The 17593-nt window shown below is 43.9% G+C and overlaps 1 protein-coding gene across 1 annotated transcript in view; it reads left to right on the forward strand.

Annotated features, from left to right (window-relative positions):
* AKR1A1 (aldo-keto reductase family 1 member A1) overlaps positions 1-10910 on the forward strand; it is a 29280-nt gene extending 18370 nt beyond the window's left edge. The window contains exons 6-9 of the mRNA XM_066622882.1: positions 5737-5936; positions 7516-7588; positions 9547-9633; positions 10757-10910. Coding sequence (XP_066478979.1) covers positions 5737-5936; positions 7516-7588; positions 9547-9633; positions 10757-10822 — 426 coding nt within the window. The 3' untranslated portion in view covers positions 10823-10910. The remainder of the gene's footprint in view (positions 1-5736; positions 5937-7515; positions 7589-9546; positions 9634-10756) is intronic.
* Positions 10911-17593: the final 6683 nt, after the last annotated feature.

The raw sequence follows: 17593 nt of genomic DNA on the forward strand, positions 1-17593 counted from the left end.
CATTTCTTCCCATGCCTTTTCCTCAGTGGCTCATGATGCTCCTTCTAGCCCAGCAAGCTGGTGAAGAAAAAAAAAAATGGAATATTTTCTGACAAATTTCTCACCAAAGAGATGTGATCATTGGGTAGCTCCATAACATGCAAGTTTTCCACTTCAATCCAAACTCTTTGTTCCATTTGACTTGCAAGCAGAGACTTCTAGTTTAATTCGAACCTTTTGTCAGATCCTGTGCTTCCTAATCTAGTTTGATTTTTCTATTTTCGCCTCCCATCTTTAGTCCTATTTTTCTGCTTCTAATTGTCTGACCTGATTTTTGGGTGTGGTATACAGTATTTTTCCAGGTTTTTAATGGGTTAAGAGCCCTATCCTGAGCTTGGCGCGCCGGCTCACACTGGTGCACAGTCACTCTAGCACTGGTGCTCGGCCGGTGGTGGCCCAGTGCTGATTGGCGCTGGGCTACTGCCAGGTGAGCACCGGAGCTCCACTGCTTGGCAGTTACGCAAACTGCTGAGCAGTGGTGAGGTAGGTAGAGGTGTGGAGGAAGATGGCGAGGAGGTGTTCCAGGGTGGGGGGAGGTGGAGGGAGGGCAGAGAGGAGGCATTTCGGGGGGAGGGAACAGGGTGGGAGGAAGGTGGGACCGGTGGAGCTTCATTCCACCGGATCCAGAGCCTCCGTGTTGGACTCACCGCCTGACACGGAGGCTCTCTGTGGAGAATCAAGTAGCCCCATTGCAGGGCTGCTTGCTTTACCTGGGAGAAGGGGATGAAAGTCCCAGCTATGACGATGAAAAGTCCCCTTCTCCTGAGAAGCCGCCGGCAGCTGCCTGGAGTGCACTGGATGCAGCGGCAGCCATTTTCAGCGCCACTGCAACCCCATGCATCTCAGGATTGGGCTGTAAATGTCTTCTACCTCCTAGTGCTCAGGTCATTGTGGCTCTAGTTTCTAGCTTGCCTGCAGGCTCTTGAAATTTTTCTGACTCCCATTCTTGTTCCTGATCCAATCACCATAGTAGTTTTGAGTTCAAAATTAATTCAGTTGAAATGGTCATTGGAATACTGTGAGGGTAACACTGTTACTTGATGTCTGTCGGAATTCCAACAAGATCCAAAAATTCTAAAATGGACTGCTAGTAGCTTTACCCTTGTTCATGTTTTGTCAAACTTCTGATAGTTGAGACACACCTCTTTTCTAGATTAAACTGAAGATGTGCTTTACTCTTCACGTGGAATTGTTTTACAATGTGGTAGGAAGGACCCTCTCTCAATGGGGCACACTTCCAGTGTTCTTATCTGTCATTGTTCATGGGTGTGCCTGCTGGTTAATAGGAGGCAGTAATGCCTAAGGTGGTATGAAATTTTGCTGCATCTCTGTATGAGGAGTGATTTAATACTTGTAACACACCTGTAAAATTACCCACTTCCCTGTAGAGGTTGATGGGAAGGAAAAAAAGTCTAGAGTAGAGAATCATAATAGAGATGAATCAGGCAGACTCCTCTGTAGGTGTGAGTTCACAGCAGCTTTTAATTCAACATTATTTCTTGCAGCAACATTTGTGTATGATGGCACACAGTTTGCAAGTTTACTGTCATTGTGAATCTGTAGCTTCCTTGTGAATTGTTTGGATTGTGCAATTTCTCAGATACCAAACATGCTGTTGAGTAGCCAGGATCATTACCCCTTAGGGCAGCGATTTTTCAACCAGTGTTCTGCCAGTGACCTGCAGGTGTGCCACAGGAGTGGCAAGAACAGCAAGAACAAGAACAACAAGACAAAGGCAGAGTAGGAGAAGAAATTGGGAATGGTAGCGTGATGGGATGTGATAGATGGTTTGGCACAGTGAGAGGATGCGGAGACAAAGGAGCTAATAAGCTCCATGTACATTCCATGTACAAATGCTTTTATGCAAATGCCCAAAGTCTCCAAGCAAAGATGGGAGAACTGGAATGTCTGGTGACAAAGGAAAACATTGACATAGTGGGCATAATGGAAACCTGGTGGAATGCGGAGAATCAGTGGGATACCGCAATCCTGGGCTATAAACTCTACAGGAGGGACAGGAAGGGGCGTGTTGGAGGTGGGGTGGCTGTTTATGTTAAGGAAGGGATAGAATCCAGCAAAGTAGAGATTGAAGGTGGGTCCGACTCCACCGTAGAATCTCTGTAGGTTAAATTACCAGGCCTGAGGAGCAGTGTAATACTGGGCGCGTACTATCATCCTCCAGACCAGAAATTGGAAGGGGACCTTGAAATGAGGAAACAGATCAGGGAGGTGACAAGGAGGGATAGGGTTGTAATCATGGGGGACTTGAATTATCCTCATATTGACTGGGTCAATTTGTGTTCTGGTCACGAAAAGAAGACCGAATTCCTTGACATGCTAAATGACTGTGCTTTAGAGCAGCTAGTCATGGAGCCCACCAGAGGACAGGTGACTCTGGATTTAATATTGTGCGGTACTCAGGACCTGGTTAGAGATGTAAATGTTACTAAGCCATTGGGGAACAATGATCATGCTGTGATCTGTTTCGACATGCACATCGGGGGAAGAATACAGGGCAAATCTCTCACAAAAACCCTTGACTTCCGACGGGCAGACTTCCCTCAAATGAGGAGGCTGGTTTGAAGGAGGTTGAAAGGGAAGGTAAAAAGAGTCCAATCTCTCCAGAGTGCATGGAGGCTGCTTAAAACACCAGTAATAGAGGCCCAGCAGAGGTGTATACCACAAAGAAAGAAGGGCTCCACTAAATCCAGGAGGGTGCCCGCATGGCTAACGAGCCAAGTTAGAGAGGCTGTAAAGGGCAAGGAAGCTTCCTTCCGTAAATGGAAGTCTTGCCCTAATGAGGAGAATAAAAAGGAACATAAACTGTGGCAAAAGAAATGATACGGGAGGCCAAGAGAGACTATGAGGAACTCATGGCCAGCAACAATAAGGGGAATAATAAAAGCTTCTTCAAATATGTTAGAAGCAGGAAACCTGCCAGAGAAGCGGTTGGCCCTCTGGATGGTGAGGGAGGGAAAGGGGAGATAAAAGGAGTTAAGTCAAGTGGAGGTTAAAAGAGAAGATATTTCAGGCCTCATTTATAAATTAAAGATCAATAAGTCACCGGGCCCTGATGGCATCCACCCAAGAGTTATTAAGGAACTGAAGAATGAAGTTGCTGATCTCTTGACTAAGATATGCAACTTGTCCCTCAAATGTCACACCGATCTATAAAAAGGGAAAGAAGGGGGGAAAGAGGGGGGACCCGGGAAACTATAGGCCGGTCAACCTGACATCTATACCGGGTAAGATGGTGGAATGCCTCATCAAAGATAGAATCTCAAAACACATAGACGAACAGGCCTTGCTGAGGGAGAATCAGCATGGCTTCTGTAAGGGTAAATCTTGCCTCACAAACCTTTTAGAATTTTTTGAGAAGGTCAACAGGCATGTAGATGCGGGAGAACCCGTGGACATTATATATCTGGACTTTCAGAAGGCGTTCGACACGGTCCCTCACCAAAGGCTACTGAAAAAAACTCCACAGTCAGGGAATTAGAGGACAGGTCCTCTCATGGATTGAGAACTGGTTGAAGACCAGGAAACAGAGAGTGGGTGTCAATGGGCAATTTTCACAATGGAGGGAGGTGAAAAGCAGTGTGCCCCAAGGATCTGTCCTGGGACTGGTGCTCTTCAACCTCTTCATAAATGACCTGGAGACAGGGGTGAGCAGTGAGGTGGCTAAGTTTGCAGACAACACCAAACTTTTCTGAGTGGTGAAGACCAGAAGTGATTGTGAGGAGCTCCAGAAGGATCTCTCCAGACTGGCAGAATGGGCAGCAAAATGGCAGATGCATTTCAATGTAAGTAAGTGTAAGGTCATGCACATTGGGACAAAAATCAAAACTTCACATATAGGCTGATGGGTTCTGAGCTGTCTGTGACAGATCAGGAGAGAGATCTTGGGGTGGTGGTGGACAGGTCGATGAAAGTGTCAACCCAGTGTGCGGAGGCAGTAAAGAAGGCCAATTCTATGCTTGGGATCATTAGAAAAGGTATTGAGAACAAAATGGCTAATATTATAATGCCATTGTACAAATCGATTGTAAGGCCACACCTGGAGTATTGTGTCCAGTTCTGGTCGCCGCATCTCAAAAAAGACATAGTGGAAAGGTACAAAAGAGCAACTAAGATGATTCCTGGGCTGGGGCACCTTCCTTATGAGGAAAGGCTACAGCATTTGGGCCTCTTCAGCCTAGAAAAGAGACACCTGAAGGGGGGGCATGATTGAGACATAAAAAATTATGCAGGGGATGGACAGAGTGGATAGAGAGATGCTCTTAACACTCTCACATAACACTACAACCAGGGGACATCCACTAAAATTGAGTGTTGGGAGAGTTAGAACAGACAAAAGAAAATATTTCTTTATTCGGCGTGTGGTTGGTCTGTGGAACTCCTTGCCACAGGATGTGGTGATGACATCTGGCTTGGACGCCTTTAAAAGGGGATTGGACAAGTTTCTGGAGGAAAAATCTATTATGGGTTACAAGCCATGATGTGTATATGCAACCTCCTGATTTTAGAAATGGGCTATGTTAGAATGCCAGATGCAAGGGAGGGCACCAGGATGTTTCTTGTTATCTGGTGTGCTCCCTGGGGCATTTGGTGGGCCGCTGTGGGATACAGGAAGCTGGACTAGATGGGCCTATAGCCTGATCCAGTGGGGCTTTTCTTATGAGTTTGGGGGAGGGTCGTATATTAGCAGGGCCATTGGGGGATGTGAGCCTCCCACGGACAACATGGAGTGCCAAGATAATTTTAGTGCCTTGTCAGTGTGACATGAGATGAAAATGGTTGAAAATCGCTACCTTAGTGAGAAGGGTGGTACAGACAGGTTGCAGATTTTGGGTGACGTGCCTCATGGATCCTTTGCAATAGTAATAGCTGTAAAAATAAAACCTCTCCTGGCAGCATTGATTCAGCAATAACCTGTCTTTCTGCATTCCTTAGATTATTTGCAAATAAAAGTCAAGCAATAGAATGCATTTTGTAGGGTAATGAGAATCATTGAGATCAGGTGCCTGAGAAATGAGGCAGGGAGCTAAATATTGCATTACTTAGCAAAAGAAGTATTTCCAGAAGTTCGAGCTACTTCACCATTGTAGCAGCCCTTGATCTTGGCTTGATTTTACAAAATCGCCATCTTCAGAGAGATGAAATTCTATATGTCATTTGTACTAAGGATGATTCATTAAAGTCAATGGAACCAATGCAGACTAAGCCAGTTGAAGATTACAGCTAGATCATTATGTACTACAGGAAATTCTGCAAGGTAGAGATAAGGAACTGGCAGTGTTTGAGAGTACACTCTTCTGTTTGCAGTTAATCCATCTTTCTTGGTTAGTCATACCTTTTGCCCAGATTTGTCTCTTCTGCACTTATGCTTTAACTTTCTTTAATTTTTTTTAATGCTAGAAAGGGGAGGTTTGGCATCTAAGAACAGAAATTCTGTGGCTTGAGAATGCCATGAATATGTTGCCCCTATGTGAATTGACCCATGTGTGCCTCTCTTCAATCTGGATGGTAAGCTGTGAGCAGGAACTACACTGAGAAATAGTCCATGAAGAAATGCTGTTAGTCTTCTTGGTGGCCTCCACTTCACCTAGTTGCCCAGTGCCAGAGATGTTTCCTTGAAAAACATTGTTCATTATTTCTTGTAGCAGTCTGTTCACTTATCCTATGTTGCTTTAACAGGTGGAATGTCACCCTTACCTAGCCCAGAATGAGCTGATAGCTCACTGCCATCAGCGAGGGCTGGTGGTAACTGCTTACAGTCCCCTTGGTTCACCTGATCGGATGTGGAAGCACCCAGATGAGCCTGTGCTCCTAGAAGAACCTGGGATTAAAAAGTTGGCAGAAAAATATAACAAATCTCCTGCTCAGATCCTCCTTCGGTAATAACTGATTGCATTTGGTAGTAGAATGGTGAGGGCTGGTTAGGGCAAATAAACCATGCCCCCCTATGACAGTAGGCCAAATTATCTGTTGCAATTGTTTACATCAAGAAAGTACTTTCAATTCTCTCCCTCATGTCTTATAAACAAAATTTTGGCCTCTAAATGCTGAAAGCTTTTGGTGAACTGTAGGAAGTGTTCCCCCCCCCCATTGGAGATTGGGACACCTACTTTGCCGTCTCTGTTCTTCATAAGAGCTGAGATACCAAAGGCAGCAGAAGCCCACAAGTGAAACTAGAGAATCTCCCACTAGAATGGGAGAAGATTTCAAGATATCAGTCTTTGCTTTATTGCAGGCTCATTAACTCCAAAGCTTAGGTAGACCCAACATTTCAAAAGCAGCCGTTGACTGTGAGAATCCATTTTGAGATTAACTTCAAGCAAGCTGGTGTGGAGCTTGATACAAGTTAAAGGTGATTCCATGGTGATAAAAGTTGAGGTGATACCATGTCTAGCCCTGAGCCCCAAAGGCACCTTGGAAGATACAAAAAGTCTGATGAATCCAAGGATAGCAGCTGTGGCTATGGCATGTACTAATCCCTGTCAGGACACCTAGATTTTTTTTTAACATGTGCTGCTGCCAAGCCAAGCTTTTTCCCCCATCGTGTACTTGGGGAAAAGTATATGATGTACAGGATTTGGTACATTGTACATTGTGTACAGGATGGGGCAACAGCAGCATGTGTGGAAAAATATCTGGATGCATTACAGCACAATCCTATATCTACTCAGAAGTAAGTCCCATTGTGTTCAATGAGACTTACTCCCAGGAAAGTGTGTATAGGATTGCAGCCTTGGAGGACCACAGGCTGAACATGAATCAGCAATGTGATGTGGTTGCGCAAAAAAAAAAAAGCCAGTGCATTGCTAAGACATCATTAGCAGAGGCAGAGTCCAACTTGCATGAAGTAATAATTCCATGCTGTTCTGCACTTGTCAGACCTCGCTTAGAATACCTTGTCCACTTTTGGGCACTGCATTTTAAGGGAGGACATTGATGCACTGAAGCCAGTTTGGAGGAGGGCAACTAAGGCACTTCAGCACTTGGTTTCCAGACCCCTCCATCTGTGACAAACTGTTAAAAGGACTTGGTATGTTTAGGCTGGAGACTACTAAAAGGAGATATAATTATCTTTAAGTATCTGAAGGACTAAAGAAGAGGAGTTCCCGCAGTTCCTGAGGGCAGGACAAGAACCAATGGTTTGAAAAGAACTACTGGATTGCAACTACAGAGAGTAAATTTAGGCTAGGTGCTAGGAGAATTTCTTAACTGGAATGGTTACCTAGCACTGGAACATTCTGCCTCATGGAGTTCTGGGCTCTGGCTTCTTGAAAATTTTCAAATGGAAGCTGTCAGGGCTGATAAAGTAGTTGCCTGCACTAAGCAGGGGGTTGGTCTAGATGATCTTGAAAGATCCATCTTCCAACTTAACATTCTATGATTCTAAGACAAACTATTTTGGGTTTTTATTGAGCTGTGTGGAGGGATAAAAACAATTTTTCTTTTACCCTGTAATAGGTGGCAAGTACAGCGCAAAGTTGTTGTCATTCCTAAGAGCGTTACCCCTGCACGGATACTACAAAATCTCCAGGTGAGTGAGGCCTCTTGCTGGCCTTCCAAAAGCAGAGGGTGGGAAATCTTGGCTAGCAGCACTAAAGCTTTAGTTCTCTCTTCTTAGTAATTTTGTACACAGGTCAAATGGTGTGGCTTGCTGGACATGTAAAACTACATAGACACACTTTCCAATTTAATCTTTGTTGCACCCACACACTACAGCAGATTATTTCCTCTCTTTTTCTATTGGATGTTACACCCACCAGGCCTGGGCTTGTTCTGGGTGGCTTTGATCTTTAGAGATTGGAGGACTGGTTCACCATATCCTATCCTTGCACCCTGCATGTTCAGTCTGCTGCAGCTGACCATCACTGCATTAGATCATTACCATCTGTTTGCGGTTCATCTGTTTTCTTTGCAGTAGAGATTTTGCCTTCCAGCACTACTCTCCCTTTCAACAGGACCTGAAATGTTTCTATGTCATTGTATTAATGTATTCTTTTAAAATTATAGTTCAAACACTGTTCTAATCATGTACTTTTCTTTTGGATTTAAATTAGGTGATCATAATCTCTTTGATATTTTCTAAGACTTAAACAAAAGGTCTAGGCAGAAATAAATATTTTAAAAACATTGTTTCCTTATTTTGTTCTTTTTATCCGAGTTAACAGGTGTTACTGTTGTCCCAGAAGTTATATTGATTCCTATCTGATCTCTCTACTTCAGAGCAGCATTTCTCAAAGTGCGCTCCTAGGAGCCCTGGAGCTCCCAGAGACCCCCTTCAGAGGCTCTAAGAACACACCAGAAGTGGCCACAGGAATCGTGGTCCCTGTACTTACTGGAGAGTAAGTGGGTGTGCCTTCCACAAACCAGCACCTGGCATCGTGGCAGACCTGGCAGAAACACATATGAGTAGGGGTGGCATTTTTTCTGTGAAAAAATTTGTGAAAAAATACCACCCCCAGTAAAATACCAACACAGTATGCAAAATAATGATGATTTCTGCTCAAATCATGATATAAAACAATATTAAGATCAAAACACAAAAAACCACTCCACGAAATAAACACCATTTTTGCTTACTTTTGAGGAATCTACAAGTAGTTTTCACTAAGGCAGCAAGCCCCTGAAGCATTTCCAGTAGTGCAGCTGCCTATGTTTCTGCCAGGTCTGCCATGTTACCTGGTGCTGGTTTGTGGAAGGCACACCCACTAACTCTCCAGTAAGTACAGTAGGTTGGTGTGCCAACAGCTGCCATACCTGATTCAGACAGACCTGACCATGGTGGTCCCTGTACTGGTGACATCACAACTTGATTATTTAATATGCTGTATCTGGAGCTGCCCTTGAAGATGTCCTTAAACCACAACTGGCGCAGAATGTAGCAGCATGTGTAGTCATGGGAACTCAGTGGTTTGATTCTGCTGGATTATTGCTCCTTTGGCTGCACTGGCTCCAAGCTGTTATCTAATTGGGCTGTTAAAGTTATTTATGGCTTAAGACTTGGGTGTCTGAAGGGCTGCCTCTTCTTATGTGCAATGATAAGGAAAAAAGCTAAACAAATTTGTAACAAAGTGCTCTATATAAGAGTGTACTGTAATACAGGCATGCCTCGCTTAATGACAACTGCATATATGATTGTCAAAGCACAACAAATAGGTTCTTAATGAGGCAGTCAGATCTCCCATAACCTGCAGTAGAGTATTTGTTTACAAAACAAAGATTGCTTCTTCTTTGCATAGAGCCTCTGTCTCCAGTCACTTATGCAGCCAGCTAGTGTCTGGCAGGGAGTGTCTGTTTACACAACAAAGGCACTAGATTGGCCTGAATGTTTGTTTAATGACCTAATCACATAACAGGGATTGGAGAACCCTATCCCCATCAAGTGGCACACACCTGTAGTAGCAAGAGAGTAAGAGTAGGGAGACTTGCGGATTGGTACAAATGAAAAAGCACAGCTTAAATAAGCAATAAAATATCTATTTCCGGTTTTAGGTGTTTGACTTCAGTCTGACTTCAGAAGAGATGACCTACATTGGGAGTCTGAATAAGAACTGGAGATACATTGTGCCAATGGTTACGGTAATGTTGTCTCTGCTGCGATGTATAAGATATTTTTGTCATGACTGAGACTGTCTCTTAACTCTTCTGGGAGTGAATTCCATGTTATACCTGATCAGTCAAACTCAGACTTTGAAGTTTCACTCTTGGCAATTCTTATTCAAGACTGAATATTAACAACCTAAGCAGAATACGGAGTGACCCATTGTGTAAGCAACAGCTGTTTCTACCACCATCTGCCCTTGCTTTCAAAAGGTCCTTGGAGGCTGCTTTGTATGTGATGCAGGTGGTGTGGCTGAAGCTATAAAGTGCTCTTGCAAAACAGGGGTCAAGGCTGTAATAATGGCAAACAGCTTACCACCCAGATAGGCCTAATTGTATAGATTTCCCACACCAGCCATGCTGTCCTTTCTATTAAATCAGGCCGATCCATGTGGCAAACTACTTCAAAAAAGTTATGACTCCTGCATGTAGCTCCAGAAGTTCATTTTGACACTCCATACATTATTTATGAAGTGGCCCTAAGAGGCAAAGGATTTTTCTTCCATGTGAATGAGATCAAATCTTTCCCTTTCTGATGGTAAAGCGTGAAAGGAATACATGACTTTTCATCCTTGGAAAGTCTTGTGGGTTTAGTTTTTAGCCTGCTTTCAACTTTAAGCTGAAACACGGCTTGGGTGCTCCCATCTTGGATTACAGCAAGATTTCATGAGATCCGGGATGGCAGCACCCAGCTGAGCCTGGAAGAAGAGGCTACAGTGGTATTGTGACCTAGGTAAGTTTGGGAACAATTGCTTTTAAGCCATTTCTGCCCAACATTGCATATATGTAACAGGGATCAAATGTGTACTCCTGTGGGCTGGGCAAAAATGGGTTAAACAGAGCCCAAAACTGAGAGCAGTGGTGCTTCAACAGAAGCCTAAACAGTAGCTATGGAGCAGGTGTTGGTCTTGCTGTTGTAATCAATGTGATACTACTTAACAATTACAGCATACAGACAGATCTGTTCTAGAAGCTACCAAAGGAATATCATTGGCCATTTTGCCACTAGATGTGTACAATTCCCTCATAAGTGCTATTCTTTTGCTGGAATAATAGTAATAACTGTTTCCTTTTGATTTGACTGTCCTTATCTGTTTCACAGGTTGGAGGCAAACTTGTAGCAAGGGATGCTGGACACCCCTTCTATCCCTTCAATGAGCCCTATTAAACTCTAGCATCTTACAAGACAGAAGATAAAATTTCACTCAAGGTTGCCTTTGTCATCATTTATTACATTAAAATTTTTCCAAATAAAATGCTCTTTTTCTGTAAGATATTTTATTTTTAGTCTTCAGTAGTTTCTGTAAATGCAGAAAGATAAAAAGTGTAGTTATATTAAATTCCACAGCATTTAAAACAATTTGGTAGGATTTTTGAAAAATATGATTGTTCTCTACAAACCTGGGCTAAGATCCTTGCTCCTATTTATGGAAGTTTATAAGGATAAACTTGTAGGTTATAAACATGCACATTCTGACTTGATCCACAAATAGTAGTTAAGTGCTTAGGCCAGGACAGCCATGTTAGTTTGACCTTTAATATGTTCGAATATCACAAACACCTGCAATGAGTAAAGTTTTGATCAAAAGAATAGGCATACTATAATTGTAGCTTCTAGAGCTGGTTGAAAATCATTCTGCTGTATGGTCCTATCTGTTAACTAAGCCACCAGCACAGTATGACCTGTCAATAGGATCATGTAAAATGTCCTCCATTTCAGTTGTACCTGCTAAAACAATCTTTTCTAAGCCATTTACCTGTATGCTTTATAGTGGAGATGGAGGCAGCAGTGTTCAAGTTAACTCCTTTTTCTAGTAGCTATAGTAGGAACATACAACCTGCATGTATTGCAACAAGCTGTTTTAATGAATGTACTGTAGCAACTTCTTCTTGTTCAAAGGCAATAAGTTATTCACCATTTGTTCTTAGCAGAAGTATCACATGTCTAGGCTATAAGACATACTACTGACAAATTGCTATAAGGTAGTTTGTCTGATGAGCTGTAAAGCTATCTTACCCTCATCTTCTGGCAAACATGTGCCATTAAAAAACACAGAGGTTTCAACACACTGTGCTTGGAGCATTCTTCTATGTTGTGCACTACCTTTTGGGTCTTACCTACTTAAAGAGATACTGAAAGAAACTAGATTGATTTTTTGCTTGCTAGAAAGCAACTTATTTATTGTTTGACAACTGCACATGTCAGTCTGCAGGATGCTTAGCCTCAAACCTGAATAAATAGTGTAAAGGGCCTGCTTGTGGCTCCAGAGCTTACTATTGAGCTGTTGCAAGACCAAATTTAATTTATCCCTTGTTCATTAGATCTCTAGTATTTAACCCTCTGAGTAAAATGCTAGTGGAAATATGTGGATTTAGGTGCACTTGGTCACAGGTGTCCTGAGAACTTCTGAGATACACAAGCAGTACCCAAATTACAGGGGAAAGCTAAAAGGGCCTTTAATCATGAAATACAAAAGCTATTTCCTGCCTCGTACTTTTTGGTCAAAGCAAGGACTCCCCTTAGCTTTCTAAAAACAGAAGGCAAAGGGTCTGGTAACCTTCATGCCCTCTTGTAATTTGAGTGCTGTGTACGATGACATCAAGACAAAGGAACTGGGAAGCAATACAACAAAATTCGAAGGTGGTATCAGCAGGATTCTCCCCATTTTATGCAAAAAAAGTACTCTGAGAGGTAGGTTAGGCTAGGCAATAAGGACTTGCTCAAAGTCACCTGGTGAGCTTCATGCTTGAGCAAGGGTTTTAAACCTACAAAACTATTCCATTATTAATTTTTTGTGCTTTCTTTTTGAGGGGTAAATTTAGAAAGCAGCAGATGTGTACAAATCCAGTACACAAATCCAGTATAAAGCAGGAAGGCAGCAATGAAAAGGCCAGGGATACCAAGGCCTTCCTTCCCATCCAGGAAGAGCTTTTTATACATCCAACACATTTATGCCATAAGATAATATACAGTAGTAGCATTTAATTTTCTGGTTTCCCTCTTACTGCGAGCTCCAGGATTTCCCCTAAACATAAAGCTCAAAATTCAGAAGAAATAATGTTTCTGTAATCCAAAGTTTAAAGTTCTTATGCAGTAGAGGGGTCAGTGACTAGCAACCATCAATAATATGTTATTGTTCATCTTACCATCCTGCAGAAAAACATCTTCCTGTCACTCATTCTGATATTTTAGAATAGTGGCTTTAGGAGCCTGTAGACCACTGAGGCAAAAATTGGAATTGGCTTGGACCACCTGCATCCCCCTCTATCCCCACCACACAAAAAAATACAATTCAATTTGGTAGCCCATGGGTGAGCACTTGGTGAGAAAACAGAAATGCCAGCTGCAGGGGGGGTGCATTCTCCACCCTCTCTGGTGGTCAATGGGAAAGCATCTCCCCAAGTGAATGCTCTTCCACAGACTACCTGAAAGGGTGGAGAATGGACCCTCCTACAGCTGGCCCTTCAGCAAGAGCCGCCCAGCAAGAGCAAGGGCGAATGGACTATCTATAGCAGGGGTGCTCAATAGGTGGATCGTGATCTACTGGTAGATCTCGAGGCAAAATGAGTAGATCTTGGAGTGCCGACGACCCCCCCCCTTCAGGTGCCTCTGGGAGGAAACGCCAGGAGTAAGGCCCATTGTACTCAATTGGGCTTACTCCCAGGTAAGTGTGGCTAGGATTGCAGCCTCACAGCCTAATCCTAGGCATGTCTACTCAGGAGTAAGTCCTGTTATACTCAGTGGGGCTCAAGGTACAACAACATACATTGTACACATAAATGTTATATGTTATGATGGCGCAAACATTGTAAAAAAAACTCTGGTAGCTCTCCGGGCCTTGCTGGGTTTCAAAGTAGCTCTCGAGCCAAAAAAGTGTGAGCACCCCTGATCTATAGCTACAGCCGACACTTGAGTGGTCTGTTGGGGGGCGCTCACTTGGAGAGACACTGGAAATGATCACCTTCAATCTTTTTCTTCCCCTGAGACCTCACAGACCAGTGGTTGGGAACCACTGTTTTAGAATGTTCTTTTGGTTCATGTGAAACTAGTTGCAGCAAAGTAGAAGGTCTACTATAAACTCCACAAGAAGCCATCAAGCCATTTTGGTGGTACATGCAGCTACAGTTTTTGCCAATGGCTTATGACAACTCAAATGAACTGGTTGGAAGACACAGCTGTTCACCTTACAGTAACATTAATCACACCGAAAGCTTAAAGACATAAAACAGCTTCAATGACCAGACTCTCCCTGTACAAGGCTTCATCTCCCTATTTACTTACTGCATTTTGACGATTTTTGGGCCAATATTCTTGCAAGGCAACTAACAATTCATAACTATTGCAGATGTATTTGTTACCACAACAAAAATAGGAACAGTAGGCAACTGAGCCTACTATAAGCCAGAGTTGTGGCAGAGGAACCATCTGCAGATGATAAACTGTTGTACATAAATACTTTCCCACTTCCATATACTGGGATCAGAAGCAAGAAATTAACTATTCATTTTAAGGAACCATAGATTAGGCAGAAGAGACACTTGGGCAGATGTGGTTGTGGAGCACTTAAATGGCAAGAGAGCAACCCCTGCTGTTTAGGGAGGAATAACATTGACTAACAGTCTCAAACACATGGAGGAAATATTAAAGAGCAACTCTTAGGGGGAATCCATCCTTGATCCCCTTACCTTTTCCCCCATCCCAAGAATACAATTCTACAAGAGAGGACAATGGTAGTGGGTTTATGATATTATAGGTTGGGCAAGAAACTAAAGCAGATGTGGCAATCTTTTCAACTTTAGGGCTCCCAGACCTTTAACAATTGTGTAGAGGAGGGAATTTCAGCAGCTACAGTTGTGAGATGACAAGTTGCACCTGTTGAAATTCCCTCTTGTACCAACTGTTAAAGGTCCAGGAGCTGGACGAGTAGCCCTGCCCCCTTCTACACTTACTCCAGGTAAGTAGAAGGGCTGCTTCCCTTACTCAGGGGAAGGGGACGAATGTCCCCTTCTCCCAAGGAGCCTCCTGCAGTAGCGCAGGAGGTGCAGGATCTGGCGGGAGCCCTCTGTGGAGCCGCCGAGCATGGGCGCTGCGGGCAGCTCAGGATTGGGCTGTGTGTCACTGAGGCCTACATGAAGCCTTCTAGGGAAACATAAGGCTCCTACTATGTAATCCTATACATTAACAACAAAGGTAAGGCTGCAATCCTGTACAGACTTACCTGGGATAAATTCAACTGAACTCAATGGGGCTTACTTCTGAGTGGACATACATAGAATTGTGCTGTAAGTCCTATTGTTCAATGGGGCTTACCCCTAGGAATATGTGTACTATATGGGTTTGCAGCCCTAGAGCAGAAACAGCAAAAAACAGAATCTGTTGTTTACAAATACATCAAGTTTTTATCCTAAAAGCTTTGGCAACCTTTCTTATGACTGGACGTTTGCATTATCCACAGGACGATAGGCAGGTTCCTTTTGCAAGGCTGATAGTACTCATCATAGAGAAATGTTCCCTTTCATTACAAGCATCTGTTGTTGAGCTCAAAAATCTAACAGCACCTTAAAGATTAATCAGTTTTAGCATTTTAACCATTAACCATATTTTAGCATATGCTTTCTGTGGACTTTAATCCACCTCATCATATGCATGAAGCAAAATGTTCACTGGTCAGTTGTAGATACACAGATGGGGACAGACAAAAGAAAAAAAGTTGTAAAAGATGGAATCAAGAGGCTATGGGATGGAAGAAGTAAAGTCAGTGACCATTATTATGTAAACTATGATGATCGGCAACAACAGTAATCATTCTGGTTATGCTGCTAAAAGAATAATGGCTACCTATTAGAGCTAAAAGCTGTGATTGACGTTTCCATGCAAAGCAAGAAATGTGATGAGTGACTGCTCAAGAAGATGAAGTAAAATGCATGAGATCTGATTCAAATGAGACAGGAAGCCTTCATCTTTGCTCAAGAATACAAGTCTAGTTTCCTGATAAACTCTTAATTCAGCAGGATTTTGCTGGAATTTCCCTTTGTAAATATTTCTGCAAAACAGTGACTCTCCAGTCAGCATTGGAGCATCCTGGACATCCAAAATGTTTCATCTGTTGTTTTTTTCTGAACATCACCATGTTTTATGTCAGATTTGCGTCTGTTTATCCTACCTGGTGGAGATTTACTATTGTAGTTTGTTCTTCTGTCTACTGAGGACTGATAACGTTATGCAATTCTGTATGAGAAGTGGGTAACCTGCATGCATCTGATGGACATAAAGCATCTGTGATGAGTTAAATCCATGGATGCTGAGATCCCACTGTAGCCCATGAATGCTTATGCTGAATTTTTCAGGTAGTACAAAATTGAAAAAAAGTTTAACACTGAAGGCAGTGCTATTCAAACTGGGGCGTCGTGACACCCCAGCCTGAGGGCCCTGGTCTCTGCCCCCTTAAGGGGTGGGGGCAGCCTAGAGACAGTGGGGGGGGGAAGGCAGCAGCGCGATCCCCAGGATTGCACCGCTCAGGGGGCTGCAGGAGCTTGGATGCACTTACCCAAGCCTCCTGCAGCCTCCCCAGGGTACGGGGAGCCTGGCGCGTCTTCTGGCGACTTCTGGCGCTCCGCATCCACTTTCCCTGCTGCAGGGAGCCCTGCCAGAAGTCGTGCCGGGCTCCCTGCACCCTGGGGAGGCTGCAGGAGGCTTGGGTAAGTGCATCCAAGCCCCTGCAGCCCCCTGAGCGGTGTGATCCTGGGGATCCTGGGGATCGCACCGCTGCCTTCCCTCAACCCTGCTGCCTCCTCCCCCCGCCCCTCCTCCAGGTAAGGGAATGTTTGTTTCCTTTCCTCTGGACTGCATTGTGACTGCACCGGCACTGGAAATTTGGATAGGATTGGGCCCTCAGTCACCCCACTGGATTCCAAGGCTGAGAAGTGCTAAATCGGCTTACAGCTGCTGCTAATGGTCAGAGGAGAGGGGTCAGGCCTGGCCAGCCTCTTTTCCTCCAAAAACTTGTCCAGTCGCCTTTTAAAGGCGTTTGACACGGTCCCTCACCAAAGGCTACTGAAAAAACTCCACAATCAGGGAATTAGAGCACAGGTCCTCTTGTGGATTGAGAACTGGTTGGAGGCCAGGAAGCAGAGAGTGGGTGTCAATGGGCAATTTTCACAATGGAGAGAGGTGAAAAGCAGTGTGCCCCAAGGATCTGTCCTGGGACCGGTGCTTTTCAACCTCTTCATAAATGACCTGGAGACAGGGTTGAGCAGTGAAGTGGCTAAGTTTGCAGACGACACCAAACTTTTCTGAGTGGTAAAGACCAGAAGTGATTGTGAGGAGCTCCAGAAGGATCTCTCCAGACTCGCAGAATGGGCAGCAAAATGGCAGATGCGCTTCAATGTCAGTAAATGTAAAGTCATGCACATTGGGGTAAAAAATCAAAACTTCGCATATAGGCTGATGGGTTCTGAGCTGTCTGTGACAGATCAGGAGAGAGATCTTGGGGTGGTGGTGGACAGGTCGATGAAAGTGTCGACCCAATGTGCGGCGGCAGTGAAGAAGGCCAATTCTATGCTTGGGATCATTAGGAAGGGTATTGAGAACAAAACGGTTAGTATTATAATGCCGTTGTACAAATCGATGGTAAGGCCACACCTGGAGTATTGTGTCCAGTTCTGGTCGCCGCATCTCAAAAAAGACATAGTGGAAATGGAAAAGGTGCAAAAGAGAGCGACTAAGATGATTACGGGGCTGGGGCACCTTCCTTATGAGGAAAGGCTACAGCGTTTGGGCCTCTTCAGCCTAGAAAAGAGACGCCTGAGGGGGGACATGATTGAGACATACAAAATTATGCAGGGAATGGACAGAGTGGATAGGGAGATGCTCTTTACACTCTCACATAATACCAGAACCAGGGGACATCCACTAAAATTGAGTGTTGGGCGGGTTAGT

Source organism: Tiliqua scincoides, chromosome 4, assembly GCF_035046505.1.
Source record: "Tiliqua scincoides isolate rTilSci1 chromosome 4, rTilSci1.hap2, whole genome shotgun sequence".
NCBI classification, from domain to species: domain Eukaryota; kingdom Metazoa; phylum Chordata; class Lepidosauria; order Squamata; family Scincidae; genus Tiliqua; species Tiliqua scincoides.